Raw genomic sequence first — 17,210 nt, 5'->3', positions numbered from 1 at the left:
GATGAAAACTAAAACTGTGACCCTGGTGAGATAAACAGACGAACCGACAATGGCATGAAGAAAACAAAAGGCTTAAATACAGACATGAGGTGATCAGGGGAAGTGGGGACACATGGGGGAACAGCTGACAGACATAAACCTAATGACAGGACCAGGAGAGAAAGCTAAATACAATGAACAAAGAACACATGACATTGTCAAAATAAAACAGGAAATACTAACAACTAAACATGACAACACAACAGACCCAACACGTGATGAATAAATACCAAACCCCAAAACATAGAAAACCCAGGAACAATAACCAATAACTGCCTAAACTAAAGGCAAAATAGGAAATAACACAAACTAATAACATATCAAAAAATACAAAGAAAACTCAGAGTGCTGGGTCGGAGACCCAGCCTGTGACAAAATGAGAGAATAGCTAAATCAATGCACTAATATACTCAAATCAGGTGTGCTTGATCCCTCATCTGAACTGGCTCTCTGTCCTGGTCGTTGTGTCCCTGGGCAAGACACTTTACCCTACTTGCCTACTGGTGTTGGCCAGAGGGGCCGATGGCGCGATATGGCAGCCTCGCTTCTGTCAGTCTGCCCCAGGGCAGCTGTGGCTACAACTGTAGCTGCCTCCACCAGTGTATGAATGTGAGAGTGAATGAATAGTGGTATTGTAAAGCGCTTTGGGTGCCTTGAAAAGCGCTATATAAATCCAATCCATTATTATTATTATTATTAACTGTCTAGATGGCCATTATAGGATATGTTCGCCAAAGGTTGTTGGTTCTCTATTATTCCTGTCAGCAATTCACTCAACTGCTCAGTGTCCTTATTTGCAGGTCCTTCAGCAGTCTTAAACCTCTCTCTTCAGGTTTCTGCAACAGTCTTTTTTATATTTTTTTTTTTATATTCGTCCACAAAACTTGTATAACATAAAATATGAAATGAAAACCCTTTAACATCACATAACAGTAACAGAAGTAGGGCCGCTAACACGGTCACATAAAGTTAACAATCCTTACCTAAAGTTGGTGAATTACCCTGTAAAAATTTGTTCATTGCACTGAACTCATTACAGATGGATTGCCATGAAAAAGAAACTGATTCATCTCTGATAATATTTAATATTATGATCAGTCTGTCATAATGTTGAAATCAGCTGGAGATGCACTGATTACAACTCCTTTTCCAAAAAAGCTGGGGCACAGTAAAATGGAGATAAAAACCAAATGCAATTCACAGTGAACAACACATCATGAAGCTTTAATTAGAAGCAAAACCCAGACTGTAGAATGTAATCCAGTCTGATTTCAGAATCCCTTTTCTATTTGGAGTAACCATGTTCAGACCTCATGTGATCCTATAGCTAAAATTTGTTCAGATTAATTCTGGCGAACTCAGACTTAAACTCTAAAGAAAGTCTTTGTGGCAACAAGAACAGGAATATTTTCAAACAGGTATGCACAGGTGAGCTCAGCTGTAATTAATGGCAAGTATTCTGCATGGGTGTGGGTGTGCGTGGCTCATATTTAATTTACATTTCATTTCACTACATTTCACTGTGTGTCGCTACATTTCACTGTGTGTTATACTTGTATAACTATGCATGTGACAAATAAAGAACCTTGAAACCTTGAACCTGAACATAAGACCACACTCCAAATAAAATAAAGATGGCAACCCATTTCCATGTAGATTCCTTTAATGTTATAGTTTTTTCTGAAACGTTTGAAAACAAGGCCCTGATGAACAAAGCAGAGAATAAAACCTGTGTACACAAATTACTTCATTTAGCCTCCAGATGATATTACTGGTTTATCCTCATGTAAGACAAGCACAGTAACTCTTTGCTTTATTTTTAGCAACCTCTAAAACCACATTCTTTAGCTACTCTTTTTTTTCCAGAGTTATTTGGGTGTCTAAGTGAAAACATGGGGCAGTGGTAACAAGATTGTTCATAAATTTTGTGTTAATCCTGATTCTTTTGGTTAACAGCTGCTTGATATCTGTCTTCTTTTTCATTACATTCATTCATTTCATGTCTTTGGGAATGTAAGCCTGGCTGCATCATAGTATTTCACATGTAGCTCTTGGCAGCCGTGTGGTCAGCTAGCTCCAGTTGGCTACACATAATTCAGCTAATTTGAACCTCAATCAAGCATACGAGAACCTAAACCATGTGTTTCACACAGTGCCATGACTGAAAGGAAACCATCACAATAAGGCAAAATTGCCTGCCACACTCCAGCCAGATCAAAGCCTTGTGGTTTTGCCATCCATAAGGTTTATTTTCTCCTATCATTCCCAATGAGCACTGATGGGCATTTTTAAAGTGAGATAGCAGCTTGATGTGTTGCCTTATAGCTTAGTTACAGCTCTTTTTCCCATAAGCGGGATGCTAATGCCCATAAGTGAAAGCAAATGTGAATTCCAAGAGAATCCAGGGTTTAAGTGTTCCCATGGCCCACAGGAGGGGAAATTTTGCAGAGAAAATAAGAATCTGATTTTCTATACTCTCAGCTGTAGCTCGAGATACTCGAGATGCCATCACCTGCGTTTTATGGTGAGAAATAAATTTGAGCTTAGCCAGGTAAATTCTGTTCCCATGGGTACAATCTGCCTGTAGACATAAATGACTGTGAATGAGCCAGTATCATAAACTGAAACTGACCTCAACTTCTTCACATTTATGGGGATTAAGAATCAAAAGAACCATGCTCATATCAGCATAAGCTGTGTACACAAATGCTGCTGTAAAAATTGAGTTAGTCTGAGGTCACAAGTTGGCGCTTGCAGAGAGAGGGGGATGTGCAAAGCAACCTGGCAGCCTTTCTTGGGGGAAGCCCTATTTTGATCCCTCAGATTGTACCAGATCCATGCATCTGGTTAACAGAGGATCTTCTAGGAAGTGGTGTACTTCGAGGCCATTTTTTGTTATTAAAATAGTTAAGTGGCTCATAAAAGTTTGATCAATCATATACTGGCAAAGCTTGCAATCAGCTCAAGTCAGTCGTAAGACTTCCAACTGTTTCCATGGGTGCCAAGCAACAGATGTATAAGAAAATATTGCTGTAAAGGTTGTATGTATGTGTGTTCACTTCATATAAATAGCTGCATTCTTCGTTTTTCTTCGATCCCAACTTCTTGTACAGTACACTCTAAGTGATGAGGGAGAGATTTTTTAAGGACTCCACAAAAGCAATTCACTTTTTACTCACCTGTAAAAGCCAAAATTACTGTATTTTCTATAAATAACTATACCCAGAAGCTGCCTTTCAGTTTCTAAACATGAAAAACATACACAAGGTTTTCAAATTACAAACGTAGTTGTTAGCAGAATAAACAAAATCAGGATATAGTAAAATGCAAGTAAAACAGAACTTGAAATGTTGTGTCTAGGGCTTTTATTTTGTTTATTTGTCTCACATTCAGTTTGGTTTGTGCTCAACCAGATATCATCTAAGAATAAGGGAACAAATGCTATTATCTTAAAGTTCACACTGGCTATGCTTATAAAAAACAACACACATCTACTTGCACATCTGTTTCCACAGTACCTTAGTGCTACAATCAACAACACAATAGAACTATGTTTTATTTTATTTGTCTGTCACCAAACATATATGGCAACTGTCTAGTGAAATTTGTTTTCTACTCTAAGTGAAACGTCAATCTATAAGAAAAATCTGACAACAGGTCAAGCATGCAACAGAATCTAGAAAAATAAACATTCTTTAAATGCCCTTGTCACTTACATGAGGTCTTAGTTTTGTCTGGGCATAGCAGTAGTGTTTGAACAACTGATCTTTTAATTGTTCTCTCGAGGAACTCTGAAAATGTCCATCTGCATTTTGTTCATACAGTATTTTCTGGAGTCAAGTTAAAACTACCTGGAATTAGAATGTCTGACAGCACAATCCTGTAAGAGTAAGCATTAATCCCTGAGTAAATATAACTTAAGGCATTCACAAACGTGGTATGTAATGTGCTACTCTTCTACTCTCTTCTCAACTTTGTGTTCTTTGATTTTTTTTCCCATCTTTTTTTACCGAGATGGTTGGTGAACAAGTTATTATACATCTCATCCTCTTCCTGCTGCTCCCTCATGTCTTTGTGCCAGGGTCCCCACACCCCACCGTTGTACTGAGGATTAGAACGCAGGTCTTTAGTTGGGTAGCACACCGGCACAGCAGTCTTGTTGTACTGAGCTAGCCGCATTAGCATCTTCTTTACTATATGCGGGTAGTGCTGAGACAAGTCCACTCTCTCATAGGGGTCCGCTGTAATGTTGAACAGCCAGATGGACTTACCTCGGTCCCAGCGGACACGTTCATTATGCAAGCGAGTGGTTAGCCGCTGATTCAAAAAAGTTTGTGGGGGCACCCAGTCACTGTAACCAGGCACACCTGTTAGTAGCTTCCAGTGGCCAACTCGGAGTGCAGCCTGAATAGCTGTGTTCCATAGGCCGTACCCAGCCTTCCACGATCCATTTTTGGCTTTGATGTAAATTGGGTCAATATTATGGAGAATGTCATGACGAGGTGATGGGCGGCCTTCACTAATAGTTTCCCAGACGTCATACCCATCCAGATTCAGATCTTCATCTAAAGTTCCCTCACCTAGGGTTACCAGTGTAGGGAACCAGTCAGTAATATGGATCAAAGATCGACATTTTGTTCCTTTGTTCATTAACAAGGGACTGTGAACAAAGCCCACTGCCTTGATCCCCCCTTCCCAGTATGTGGCCTTACTACCCCTCAAGGGCCAGTTACTTCCTCCTGCTAAAGGCTGGCCCCCATTGTCAGAAGAGTACACTATAACTGTGTTGTCATAATAACCATAGTGTTTTAGTGCTAATGTGAGGTTATGAATGGCTTCATCCAGGCAGGAAACCATGGCAGCATATTTACGACGGTACGGGTTTGGGATGCCCTTGTATCGCTCGAGGTAGCGAGCAGGAACTTGCAGTGGGGAATGAACCGCCTGGTAAGCCAAGTACAGAAACAAAGGTTGCTTACGAGGGTTGTGATTTGCTAAAATACTGACAGCCTTTTGTGTAAACATCACAGTAGAGTACAAGCCGCGGTCCTGTTCCCAAGCTGCTTCTTCCCCTTCATACAGATCATAGCCACACATGCTAGGGCCTTGGCATTTGTAATGACTGTAGTAGTCCCCACTTCCTAGCAGGGAGCCAAAGAACGTGTCAAAGCCACGCTGGGTAGGAAGGCATCCACGTTTGTAGAAGCCCAGGTGCCACTTCCCTACCATGTGGGTGGAGTAGCCTGCGTTCTTTAGCTTCTGGGGCAGAGTGATATTTTCCAGGGGTAGGCAGTTGGGCTGAGCAGCTCGGATGACAGAATGCTGAAGGCCTGTGTGGATCTGATATCTAAAGGAAAAAAGAAAAAAGAGATAAATTGTCATATATTAACCACAGTAGCCCTACACACCCCAATAGGGTGACTTTTCACAGAGAGGATCTCTGTACTGAAAATTTTACACCAATATGTTATTATCCAAAGCAGAAGAGGGCTTATAGGCCTGCAAGGGCAGGGTAATGTTGAGAAGTCCTAGGAAAAGAAGTTGATGGGTAATGGGAGGCAAAAATAACAGACCAAAGACCAGACAGTAAACTATGATTTGTAGCAAAGGGTGACCTGCAGCCAACTTGGCAGCAGGTCACCCTGTACTTCATCTGATAAATGAAGAACAGATACTATACTAAATGCAAATATAAACTCCTAATTTTGGTGTGCAAGGGAATTCATTTTTTTTAGATGGGTGATTTATTTGACTTTTAATGCTACTTTGCAAAAACTTGGACCTGCAGGAGTTTTATAGAATCGTTTATGAGTTCTAACTCAAAACACAGATTTTCCACGTGCAGAACTTCCAAGAATGTCCCAGTCATATGCCTCCACACAATCAGTTACTCAACAATTGAAAACATCACAACAGAGGAGGCTTGACATAAGTTTCCAAAGTGACATAAACACTTTCTTTATACACTTAAAAAATAAGTGAAAACACAAAGTGTTATTGTAATATGTCCTATAAATTATTATATCTGAATTCCCTTAGTATGCTACACTCCACCTTAAATGAAAGCAGTTTGCTTCATAATTGCTTCATTCCAGTATACTTCAATAATGTACACTCAGCAGACAATGGCTTAAATAGTAATCACTTATTATTGCTATGTAGTTTCAGTAAGTTTGTACTTCTCTTCTCAGGTACATAAATAGCAGAGCTGTTGAATAGGTTCCCAGCTTCAAGTTCTTCAGAACCCCCAGATCTCTAAGAATCTGTCCTGGTCAACTAACACCTCCAGCCTGGTCAAGAAGACCCATCGGTGCCTCTTCTTCTTGAGGACATTGAAGAAGAACAACTGACATACTGGGTAATGTCTACCGCTGTGCGATAGAGAGCATTGAGAGCATGTCACAGTCTGGTATGGTAATTGCTCTGTCGCTGACCACAAAGCACTCCGGCAGGTGGTGAAAACTGCCTAACACATCACAGTGACTCCACTTTCCTGCCATTGAGGATGTCTACAAGAAGAGATGTCTATGCCGAGCACGCATCATTCTCAGGGATTCCTCTCATCCTGCCAATGAAGTCTTCCAGCTCCTCCCCTCTAGAAGGCGCTACAGGACCTCACAGACTAAAACCAGCAGGATTAGGAACAGCTTCTTCCCAACTGCTGTCACCCTACTGAACTCAGTCCCCCACTGAACCTTTCCATTCACACTCAACTTAACCCGTCTACACTGCTCCTCCCCCCTATCCCTCCCAATGACCACAATCATGACTGTCATTTATTCTAATCATTCACCGTATGCTCACACTGGTTACTGCTATAGTTTTAGGACACTGGCATAGCATAGTCTCTGTCATAGTGCGTACACTGTTCACTATTATAGTCTGTTCAGATCGCTAGGCTTTCACTACTGTAGATGTCTTGATGCATGCTCAATCATCCAGGTAAGTAAATCTCCAAAAGCGATTCTGTTCATTTGGCCGTAGCGTCACAATTAACCTTAACAAGCAACATGCAACTAACCATAACATGTCTTTAATATGATTGTGACGGAACTCACAATCATATTAATTGTGACGGAACTGGAAGTGGATTTGAAGAGGTGACAGTACAAACCACTGCACTACTCTACCAGTCCAAGTGAATATTTGTAGCAAATTGATTGGGATGAAGGGATTTCTGGGATATGGTTGGACGAAAAAATGGTACTTCCCTGCAAGCATAAAATACCAGACCTTTTCGTATAAAAATGTACTTCTGGCTGGCTATAGCACAACTGGAACACAAACTATTACATGACCTACATGCAAAACTGGTGTGGTTCTAAAGAGAAATGTTAAATCAGATGTACAATGAAAAACTGACTTTGTATCTAACACCATTTAACTTGCGACACAGCATTCTGTGTATTATGTAGACTGCTTTTCAAATTTGTCTGATCTTTTCATTTTGTCATTAAACAAAAAGTTGTGCATATTGCATTGCATATGGGTGTAACCTTTCAGCCATTTGATCATAAGCACAGAGCTTTCTAGGCTGAGCACATGTGTGATGAATTGATGGGATTATAGCTGTTATACAGTTTCATGGAGCCAACAGCTGAAGTAAATACTCTTCAGATGCTAAGGATTTTGCTTAAGTGGAGAATATTTGTATGATTATTTCTCACCATCTCTGCTAACTTGTTCCTGGGAAATCCTAACCTACCTCATCACCAGTGTTTCAGTGCCAGCTGCAGCTGGCAGAATTATGCTTTTGGCCTTACACTGTGCTTTGCTAATTCAAAATGTGTTTTTGGCCCTTTTCCAAAACTACTGGGGACTGCAAATGCAATCTTTATAACATAGAAAATATTTTTGACTCATATCCAAAGCTGGTTCCCATGACTTTTGAAATTTCAAACTTTACAGGATAATAGTAAGGCCCATATCTGAATCTGATGTTTCTAGGCATTGCAAGTCTTTGAGGTGGATTTAAAACGAGACCATACCAGACCTTATTGTATAATATGGCAATGGGTCGACTTTCTTGTCAATTGGTGGTCTAGGCAGGTGAAGCACTGTAACTGTAACCCAGCTACATTCAGTGTTCAGCTGACTGCATAAGGTATGATTTATGCAACCACTGCCTTAAACAGTCCTTGTAATTTTTGTTATCTGTGACTTTTCAGATTTACTGCTTAGATGCCAAAATACAGTTACTTGCATTAATAAACAGAAAAATTTGTGGTTGAGTGTTATACTTTCTGACATCTCAGAGAAGTCCAGTGTACCAGTTTAAATTTGGGTATAAAATGTGAATTCATTTTGCTGCCTAATAAATAAAATATATTGTCACAAATTAATCTGAAGGTCAAAAAAAATAATAACAATAATAATAGCACTGTCATTATGCTCTTAAATAGCATATTGACAGTGCTATTGAAGTTTGATTAAAACCATGTTTCCTACTGCCATTGTATTGAGAAAATATAGGAATATATTGATTGATATGTGGTATTTCCCCAAAGTACAGTGGTATTTCTTTCATTCATATATATATATATATATATATATATATATATATATATATATATATATATATATATATATATATATATATATATATATATTGTTAAAAACTAACTGAGAACTTGGATCTAATACTCTAAATTATCTTCAATCTCTTTTAATTCTATTTAAATAAAGATTACTCTTCTCCTTCTGCCTTTTGAATCAGTCCCGATAGAACAAAAGAGAAAACTACAAAACAACAATGTCAAATGTATTTAGACATATACATGTGCGTTAAGACTTGACCCTAAAGAGCCCCAAAGCAGCTCCTGCAGGTTTGATGGTGTTCACATACCAAAAGGTTACAGCCGTGTAATTGGCATGTCATGCTAAGAGCAGCCTGGGCTCGCTCCACAAATCAGTAAAACCAGCTTGAGGTCTTGATGGAAAATGCTACAGAGGTAAAGACTTTCAAAGTATGTCTGTGTTGTTTCTTTTTGACATACACGAGGGTGAATATGATTTGACTTTATAGGTTTTGGAGCACCTGAAGGACATTTCTAGGTCTTTAGTGTTTATAAGGACTTAAATAATGACTGCAGTAACTACTGCTCTCTTGAGACCAGCAGGGCATAAGCCGAGGATCTAAAGCTTTGGGGGCTGGCTCTTTTATCTAGCCTGGACTCAAGCCTCACATAGCCAGAAAAATATTTCCAGCAAAGAGTGGCTCACTTCCAGTTCTTATCATGTACAGACAGCTGTTGTATTTGCCCAGGAAAATGCAAGTTCTGCTTTCAAACACAGCTATAATCATGCTATCTCTCTGGTTTATTTACACAACCACTAAGCCAAAACGCCAGCAAATCATACACGTCATTAAACTTGAATCACAGAGCCCTGACAATCGCTAAGGTCCCACATGGCAAGTGAATTGGTGACTCCTTCAACCACTGAGGTTGAGGAGGTTCCCGGACAGACTAGCTGCCCAAACTGGGAGCTTTTCCTAGTGTTTCTGCACAACTTTCTCATCAAACATGGCTCAAATAAGAAGCCTCAGCCTAATGATCTGCATTTAATCAAAGTCAGCCTCGAGTAGTTCATCTTACTTTGCTCTTCCTTATAGCAGCTTCTTTGTTAATTTCCTTGCTATCTCTGCAGTTCTATTGCTCCCTTGGCTTGGATTTTATGTTGTGTATCTTAGATTACTCTTGGAACTAACATTGCTGAGTCGTTCCATGCACTTGTACCATGCACTATCATAGATAACAGTCACATACTGAAAGTGTTAACTTGTGGCACTGACGATGTTTTAATATTGCCCATACGCTGTATATTTGCTCCAGACTAGTCGATCCCCAGTTATCATTTAACTTCCTTTGTTTGATTAACTTGAGCAAAGCTGTGATGGCTGGCAGTCCCTTGGGCAGTTTTGTTGGATTAAAAACATTCTGTCAACCTTGGCAGAATGTTTTTAATCCAGCGATACAGCCCAAGGGACGGCACACTTTCTGTAGAAATGTGAACATTAAATCAATAAATGCACCCATCTTTCCCTAGAAACAACTCCATTATCCTGCCCTTTTTACAAGTTTGCCTGGGTAGGTTATCTTGTCCAATTAGGACAACATCTCCTATATTCACCAGAGTAGGCGTAGGAGTTTCATACTTGTGACTAGATTTTACATCCATCAAGAAGTTTTTCCACCAGCAGTTCCACCCCCATCTTGGACCCATGTCCTCCTGGCTTTTGCTGGTCACCTGAGATGGCAGAAGAGAAATTAGTCTCCCACCAACCAGGAAATGAGAGGGTATAAGTAACTGGAGCTCTGACGCTTCACTGTATACAAAGAACAGAGGTCTGGGATTTAAAACTGCCTTTCCTCCTATCAGCGAACTCAGGGGATCCTATCCTATCAGGGGCGATCATGGCTTAAGAGTTGGGAGTTCGCCTTGTTCCTTGGGCAAGACACTTCACCCATTGCCTACTGGTGGTGGTCAGAAGGCCCGGTGGCGCCAGTGTCCGGCAGCCTCGCCTCTGTCAGTGCGCCCCAGGGTGGCTGTGGCTTGCCATCACCAGTGTGTGTGAATGTGTGTGGATGACTGGATGTGTAAAACCCTTTGGGGTCCTTAGGGACTAGTAAAGCGCTATACAAATACCATTTACCATTTAACTCCTCAAAGTTTAGTGAAGCCCTCCGTAGGACCCTCTTTAGACTTGTTTTATAGACCCCAAAAGTCTTTCCCACAAGCAGCCCCACAAAGCAGCATGCATGACAATAAATTTCTAGGTGATCCTGTTATCACTGAAAAATCTTGTAATCTCTGATTCTTTAATTGACTTCCAAAAACTTAAATCATAAAACTTGGTCTGCTCAAGCAAACGTTTTGGCATTGTCGCTCGGTAATGGAGATGTGACTTGCTATGCTAGTTTCACCTTCATTCACCTGCAACTCTAACAACATGACACTAACCATCTGCCCCTTAACAACCAGTACATCTCCCTCACTTGCAAAAGAGTATCTCTGACCCCATCACACAATACACTACTGAATAAGAAGCTGAGAGTATCTATTACTGGTAGGCAGTACCACTAGCTCAAACTAAAATCAGGATACTGCAGCCTGTCTCCCACTATCTGTGTTTATCTAATAATGGCTTCAAATCTTTGATTGTTGAGTCTCTCTTGACATCTTGCTCGTATTTCAGGTTTAAGATTTCCTTTGCTGAAATTATGTTCTTGGGTAACTTTCCTCTAAAAAACATCTGCCATGGTGAGCTACTCTGGAATTAGTGCTCCCTTTATTGTTTGACTACAGTGGGAATTGACCATGAGCCTTTTAACCCATAGTTATTCTCAGTACTGTTTTTAACCTTCTGTACTTCTCTAGGTCTAGCTGTGGTTCAGCTCATTCAGTGCTGGTAAGCTATACTGTAGCCTACAAGGTAGATCTTAGCTCAGAGTTCACCTCATCTTGAACACATCAATCCTTTTTAACTTCATCAGTGAAACATGTATTCCACCACAGCTTACTTTGAATAAGGTTCTGAACACTGTCATGTGGTGTTTAGCTCAGCAGGATTGCTTTTGCTAGCACAGTGTGACCACAGCTCTGGATTTGTGAAACTTTGTAATTGAGTCACAATGTTGAGGCAGCAGCACTGTCACTGGAATCCAGTGTTGGGGAGTAGCGGAATATATGTACCGGCATTATGGATTTAAAATACAAAATATGAGTAACTGTATTCTGTTACAGTTACCGTTTAAATGGGCGGTAATCAGAATACTTTATATTGTATTGTAATGCTCCTAAAACATCAGAATGATGCATCAAACACCACTCTTAATTTATCTCATAATGTGGCATGTAGTATTTCACAGTCAGGCTGTTTGCCAGTTGTCTCAGTGACACTTGATGCTGAAAGTGGTCCAAGCAATGTACATCCTAAACTGCTTTCAACAGCTATTAGTGATTTTGTTATTTTCTCAACCTTGCAACACACTACTTGCCATTAATAATTCACTCCTATTGATAATAAGAGTTCAGTGCCTTTTATTGTGAAACCAACAAGCTGCTCTGTCCTTTTCAACTCTTTGCTGTGTATTCACCACATTTTCCAGTGACACTCCCACATGAGCGGATGATCCGAAGTTGTGCCTCAGCAATGATAGCATTAGCTCTTTCACTATGCTCTCATGAACTATGCGTTTTTGGCTGCCTCCATCTGGCAAGCAATGACACCAAAGCATTTGTTCTGCTACTATCAGTACTCAAATGTACTTCTTTTTGATCGCAAACTAATTGATGATGTCAGGAGGTGAAACACTCAACTCTGCAGAATTTCACTATGTGTTAAGGCAGACATAACACTATGCCAGTTTTCTTGCTTCCTCTTTGTGAGCAGTCACAGAATGTTCTGGATAATATTCTCTTTCATGTTTGTACTTGCACAATATATCCAGTGTGATAAACTCCATTTGCTGTGTGTAGCTCTATGTATGCCCTTAGGGCGACTTTTTCACTGGGGTACTGAATTTTGTTTATTGGTTCTGAAGAGGTTCTGTTGGCGCTCTTGTTAATGTTCCAGTCAGATAGCTTCTCCCATTTACACAGTACATCACTGTTATGAATAACTGTTTTATACTGAGACCAGAATTCATGCCGCTAACTTGTTTTTCTATCAGCAACATAACTGATTGTTTGTCTGATGACCTGAGTGAACTTGAACTTGCATCACTACCCTGTACACTCGTAGATTTGCACGCCTTCTGAATTAATCTACTGGTGCAAGCTTGCCATGCAAGACTATGGTCGTGGTATCCCTGAATACTTGCAATCTCTACCTACAGATCATCCATTGGCATTATAACATCAGTGCCATGATCCATTAAACTTTCCTCCTTGGCTGACAAGACGGACAGCATTTTACAGTGATGTGGATTGTTCCCTGCTTTCTTCGAATCTATTCAATGTACTCGGCCACCTCTGCAGCTAGTGTAAGCTAGTGTTAGCTTCTTGTGTCATGCAGAAGTCAGGTTTCTAAACAGCTCTCGACAACTGTTAGAATTCAAAAGGCAAGAAGCAATCAGCTAAGTAAAGAGAAACAGCTGTCCATCATTACTTTAAGAACTGAAGGTCAGTCAGTGAGGAAAATTGCTAAAACTTTGAATGTGTCCCCAAGTGCAGTCACAAAAACCATCAAAAAGGGAAAGGGAAAGGAAAACCAAGAGTCACCTCTTCTGCTGAAGATAAATTCATCTGAGTCACCAGCCTCAGAAATCGCAAGTTAACTGCACCGCAGGTTAGAGCCAAGATAAATGCCACACAGAGTTCCAGTAGCAAACACATCTCTACATGTTCAGAGGAGACTGTGTGAATCAGACCTTTATGGTCAAACAGCTGCTAAGAAACCACAACTAAGGAAAAGCATCAAGCAGAAGAGATTTGTTTGAGCCAAAAAACACAATGGACATTAGACCAATGGAAATCTGTGCTTTGGTCTAATGAGTTTGGTTCCACCTGCCATATCTTTGTGTGGCGCAGAAAAGGTGAACGAATGGTCACTGCATTCATGGTTTCCACTGTGAAGCATGGAGCAGGAGGTGTGGTGGTGTGGCGGTTCTTTGCTGGACCATCATTCATTTTTCAGCAGGACAATGACCCCAAACACACCTCCAGGCTGTATAAGGCCTATTTGACCGAGAAGGAGAGTGATGGAGAGCTGCGCCAGATGGCCTGGCCTCCACAGTCACCTGACCTAAACCCAATTGAGATGGTTTTTTGATGAGATGGACCGCAAAGTGAAGGCAAAAGGGCCAACAAGTGCTCAGCATATCTAGGAACTCCTTCAAGACTGCTGGAAAACCATTTCAGGTGACGACCTCATGAAGCTCATTGAGAGAATGCCAAGAGTGAGCAAAGCAGTAATCAAAGGGGTGGCTCTCTTGAACAATCTAAAATCTAAAAAATGTTTTGAGTAATTTTTAACTTTTCTGTTTACTTTATAATTCTATATGTGTTCATTCATAGTTTTGATGCCTTCAGTGAGAATCTACAATGTAAATAGTCATAAAAATAAACTTTTGACTGATAGTGTATAATGTGAGTATGGTGAACAAGAAGATGGTTCAGATGCAGCTGGTAGCCAAGGTAACCAGTCTAAACAACCTGTAAAAACTCAGTCAGGAGCTTAAGAAGGTCTTATGTTTTGGATTCAGTCCTTTAGTGACTTAAATTTGTCATGACAAGTCTCTCCAAGTATGCCAGTGAGACTTGAGACAATTTTGTTTTCTGAGCTTTTGTGAATATCCAGTTTACACAGACATGTAATGTTTTAGTCTCAACACAGGAAGAGATGCTTTTCTTTCACCCATATTCAACCTCATCATGCTTATCTCGCCATCAAACTGTTTAACTCCTCACTGGAGGGGAGAGGGAGGAGAAACAGGGGGACAAGGGAGGGCGGGAACAACTGAGTTGTAGGTACTTTTCTACACTGTGCAATATTTGCAATATTTGACTTTTGTTTTTTGTTTTGTCTTTTTTCTTATATTTGACTGTGCAATAATCGCTGTGCAATATACTCACTCAAATGAGCAATCCTATTTATCCATATTGTATATTCTGTATCTATATATGTGTATATATGGTGTATTTATGCTTATATCCTTACTCTTATTCCCCTTAATGTATCTGTAACATGCAACTTCTTTCGGTGCTTTGCTACTGGAAACTGAATTTCCCGGAGGAATCCACCCGAGGGATTAATAAAGTTTCATCTAATCTAATCTAATCTCTCTGTGACCACCTGCTCATTATCAGAAGCATGGAACCATAACTGAATCTACACCTAGATGGATCCTAAGGTCGCGGCTCCACTTGGTGATCAGAGCAGTGGGCAGCAGCCAGGGGTGCTACAGTTTTCTCATTATTGTCTTGGACACCCATCAATGTGATGCAAAACATTGTATAAACTCTTTTGTTAGCTCTTTTGGTTTGGGCCCAACAGGGCCTTCAAAGACAGCAATAGTTAGATCTGCAAATCAATGTTTAGGTGGAAAGTCTGAAAAAGTGTTATAGTTGAGTAGTAATGAAATTGTTACAATTCAAAGAAAGCATCAAACTATGTAATTGTTTGCCATATCCTTTTAATCTTCAAAGCTCTTCAAAGTTTGATTAATTTCCTGATGCTTAATTTCCTGCCTTGTGTCTTCTTTGTAAATTTAAAAATGTTTGGAAATAAAAGATTTATGGCATAATTTTTTTTACTCTTACTGTAATCTTGTACTTGGAAGCGACTTACTTCACTTTAAAGTTAAGAAAAATGTAGAATGGGAAAATGCTGTTCCCAGAAAGGGGTGGTCAGGTGGCCTAATTCCTCCTGAAAGATGATTTGTCTCTAGACTACAGTACTTGAGTAATCTTGCCATAGGCATAGATTGGATAAGAGCATGTATATGACCAGTGCATGAATGTAACTTCAGTAATTGTTTTGGGGTACAACTTTAATGTACTTTAAGGTACTTTAAGGTACTTTAATTTTTTATATAATGTACTCTAGGTGTTTCTCTTATGCTGATATATGCTTCTAATGCACTATAATAATGGACTTTGTACCCCACACAATGTTTAAGCTTTAGTCAGTTATTATTTTTCAGATTTTAAGATACGAATATGACACTGTAATATTATAAAATAAAGCTACACTGCAGATAAGTAGTTATATTGATCCCCAGCTGCAGCAAGAATGTAATAAAAACAATAAAGATTATAACAATAAATATAGTATAATGTGTATATGTATTTATCACCGCTCACTCAAAACAAAGCACTTTTTCAGTGCACTTTTCGCGTGACAGATCTGTATGAGGGCACGGACAGCACATGAGCCTGGAGATCGTTTCCTCTAGTGTATTTATTTCTGACCAAACACGTCCTTGATCTTCCCAGACGCCAATAGTTTCTCCTCTAAACTCCACGACGCATGGTTACTACAACCGGGACAGAGCAGAGAACAGTCTCTATAATGCACTCTACCTTCCCGTCATGAGCTGGCTCCTGGACGGGCTGCAGAGAGGTTGGACGTAGTAATTCTCCAGTTTGACTCCCTCTGCTGCCAACCGGTCCAAGGTCGGGGTTTTGATCTCCGAGCCGTGGTACCCGACATCCCGGAAGCCTTGATCATCCACCAGGATAAAAATGATATGTGGCTGAGAGCTCGATTTCCCAAACTCATTCCCTTGGTTGTGCAGCTCAGCGTTCCAGTTTTCCCACGACATCTGAACGCTCCAGGTCTGCGAAATAATACAACCGAAGAATAAACTTAACGGTACCCACAAGATAAACATGTTTCAGGCAGATTTAGATTCAAGTCGGCGTTAACTGTTGGCCCATAACGCTGTGTATGCGGGCGGCGGCGTTTTGCACATGTTCAGGGGGAACGGCAACACTTGGAAATCGGGTTCAGTCTTTCTCTCCACGCCAACAATCCTCTGAGAGCTCCAGGATTTGAGGAAAGGTCCCAGAAAACAAACACATCTGGCGTAGCTGCTTTTTTCCTTTTACCGCGGGCGAAAACGTTCATACCGTGATAGACACACAAGCCCATGCTGAGGTTTGTCGCAGCACAGCTTTAGTCATTCTTCCGGTTGCGTAGTTTTTGTCAGAAGACGCGCTGGACTTCCAGAGCTAACTCGCAGCGTGTAACAGCTGCTCCACTGCAGATGTTCTCCATCCTGTGACTGAGCCGCGTTTCCAAGCTGTCAGCGCTCTGAGGACTGAATCCACACGCTGAGGAGGCAGGTCCTTCTCTCTTTGCAGCTCCCAGAGCAACGTTTTACCAAGAAACATCCAGGAGCGGCCCTTAACCCCCGTGTGTGTTAGCCACAACTACAAAAATTATGTTTGTAGTACTCATCTTTAAAGATGAACTAAAACTCGAAAAAATTACCCCCCCCTCCCAAAGAATAATTAATAATTATATCTTAAGTTAATGCTCAACCCTGTTAAATCACATGCAAGTGAGACTAGCAAGATGAGGGCACGAAGACGACAGAAAAACTGATGAATACCAGTATTTTCAGCTGTATAACTACAGCTAATGAGGATTTGATAACTTGAAGGACTTTTGTAGGTAAACTAAAAAAGTAAGTAATGGTTTTGAAGTGCCGTGTTTCACTTAC

General features: G+C 40.4%; 1 protein-coding gene across 1 annotated transcript; it reads right to left on the bottom strand.

The window, feature by feature from the left end:
• Nucleotides 1–3,338: 3,338 nt before the first annotated feature.
• arsj (arylsulfatase family, member J) lies at nucleotides 3,339–16,800 on the bottom strand. Its single transcript, XM_085267482.1, has 2 exons — nucleotides 16,066–16,800; nucleotides 3,339–5,386 (listed from the first exon to the last, which is right to left on the bottom strand). The coding sequence occupies exons 1-2, from the start codon at nucleotides 16,374–16,376 to the stop codon at nucleotides 3,997–3,999; spliced, it is 1,701 nt and encodes a 566-aa protein (XP_085123608.1). The 5' UTR covers nucleotides 16,377–16,800; the 3' UTR covers nucleotides 3,339–3,996.
• Nucleotides 16,801–17,210: the final 410 nt, after the last annotated feature.

The sequence above is a fragment of the Mchenga conophoros genome, linkage group LG3, assembly GCF_057382185.1.
Source record: "Mchenga conophoros isolate Kocher_MC1m ecotype Shallow Benthic linkage group LG3, M_conophoros_male_GT1.1, whole genome shotgun sequence".
NCBI classification, from domain to species: domain Eukaryota; kingdom Metazoa; phylum Chordata; class Actinopteri; order Cichliformes; family Cichlidae; genus Mchenga; species Mchenga conophoros.
The sequence above is the reverse complement of the archived record's forward strand: the minus strand, read 5'-3'. Positions and strand labels throughout refer to the sequence as shown.

What these genes read in the sequence shown, in the direction of transcription:
- arsj (XM_085267482.1), bottom strand. Translation starts at nt 16,376, where the DNA reads ATGTTTATCTTGTGGGTACCGTTAAGTTTATTCTTCGGTTGTATTATT. An exon ending in AGCCAGCTCATGACGGGAAG is followed by an intron (nt 5,387 to 16,065) that starts GTAGAGTGCATT and finishes TTTTTCCTTTAG; the next exon opens with ATATCAGATCCACACAGGCC.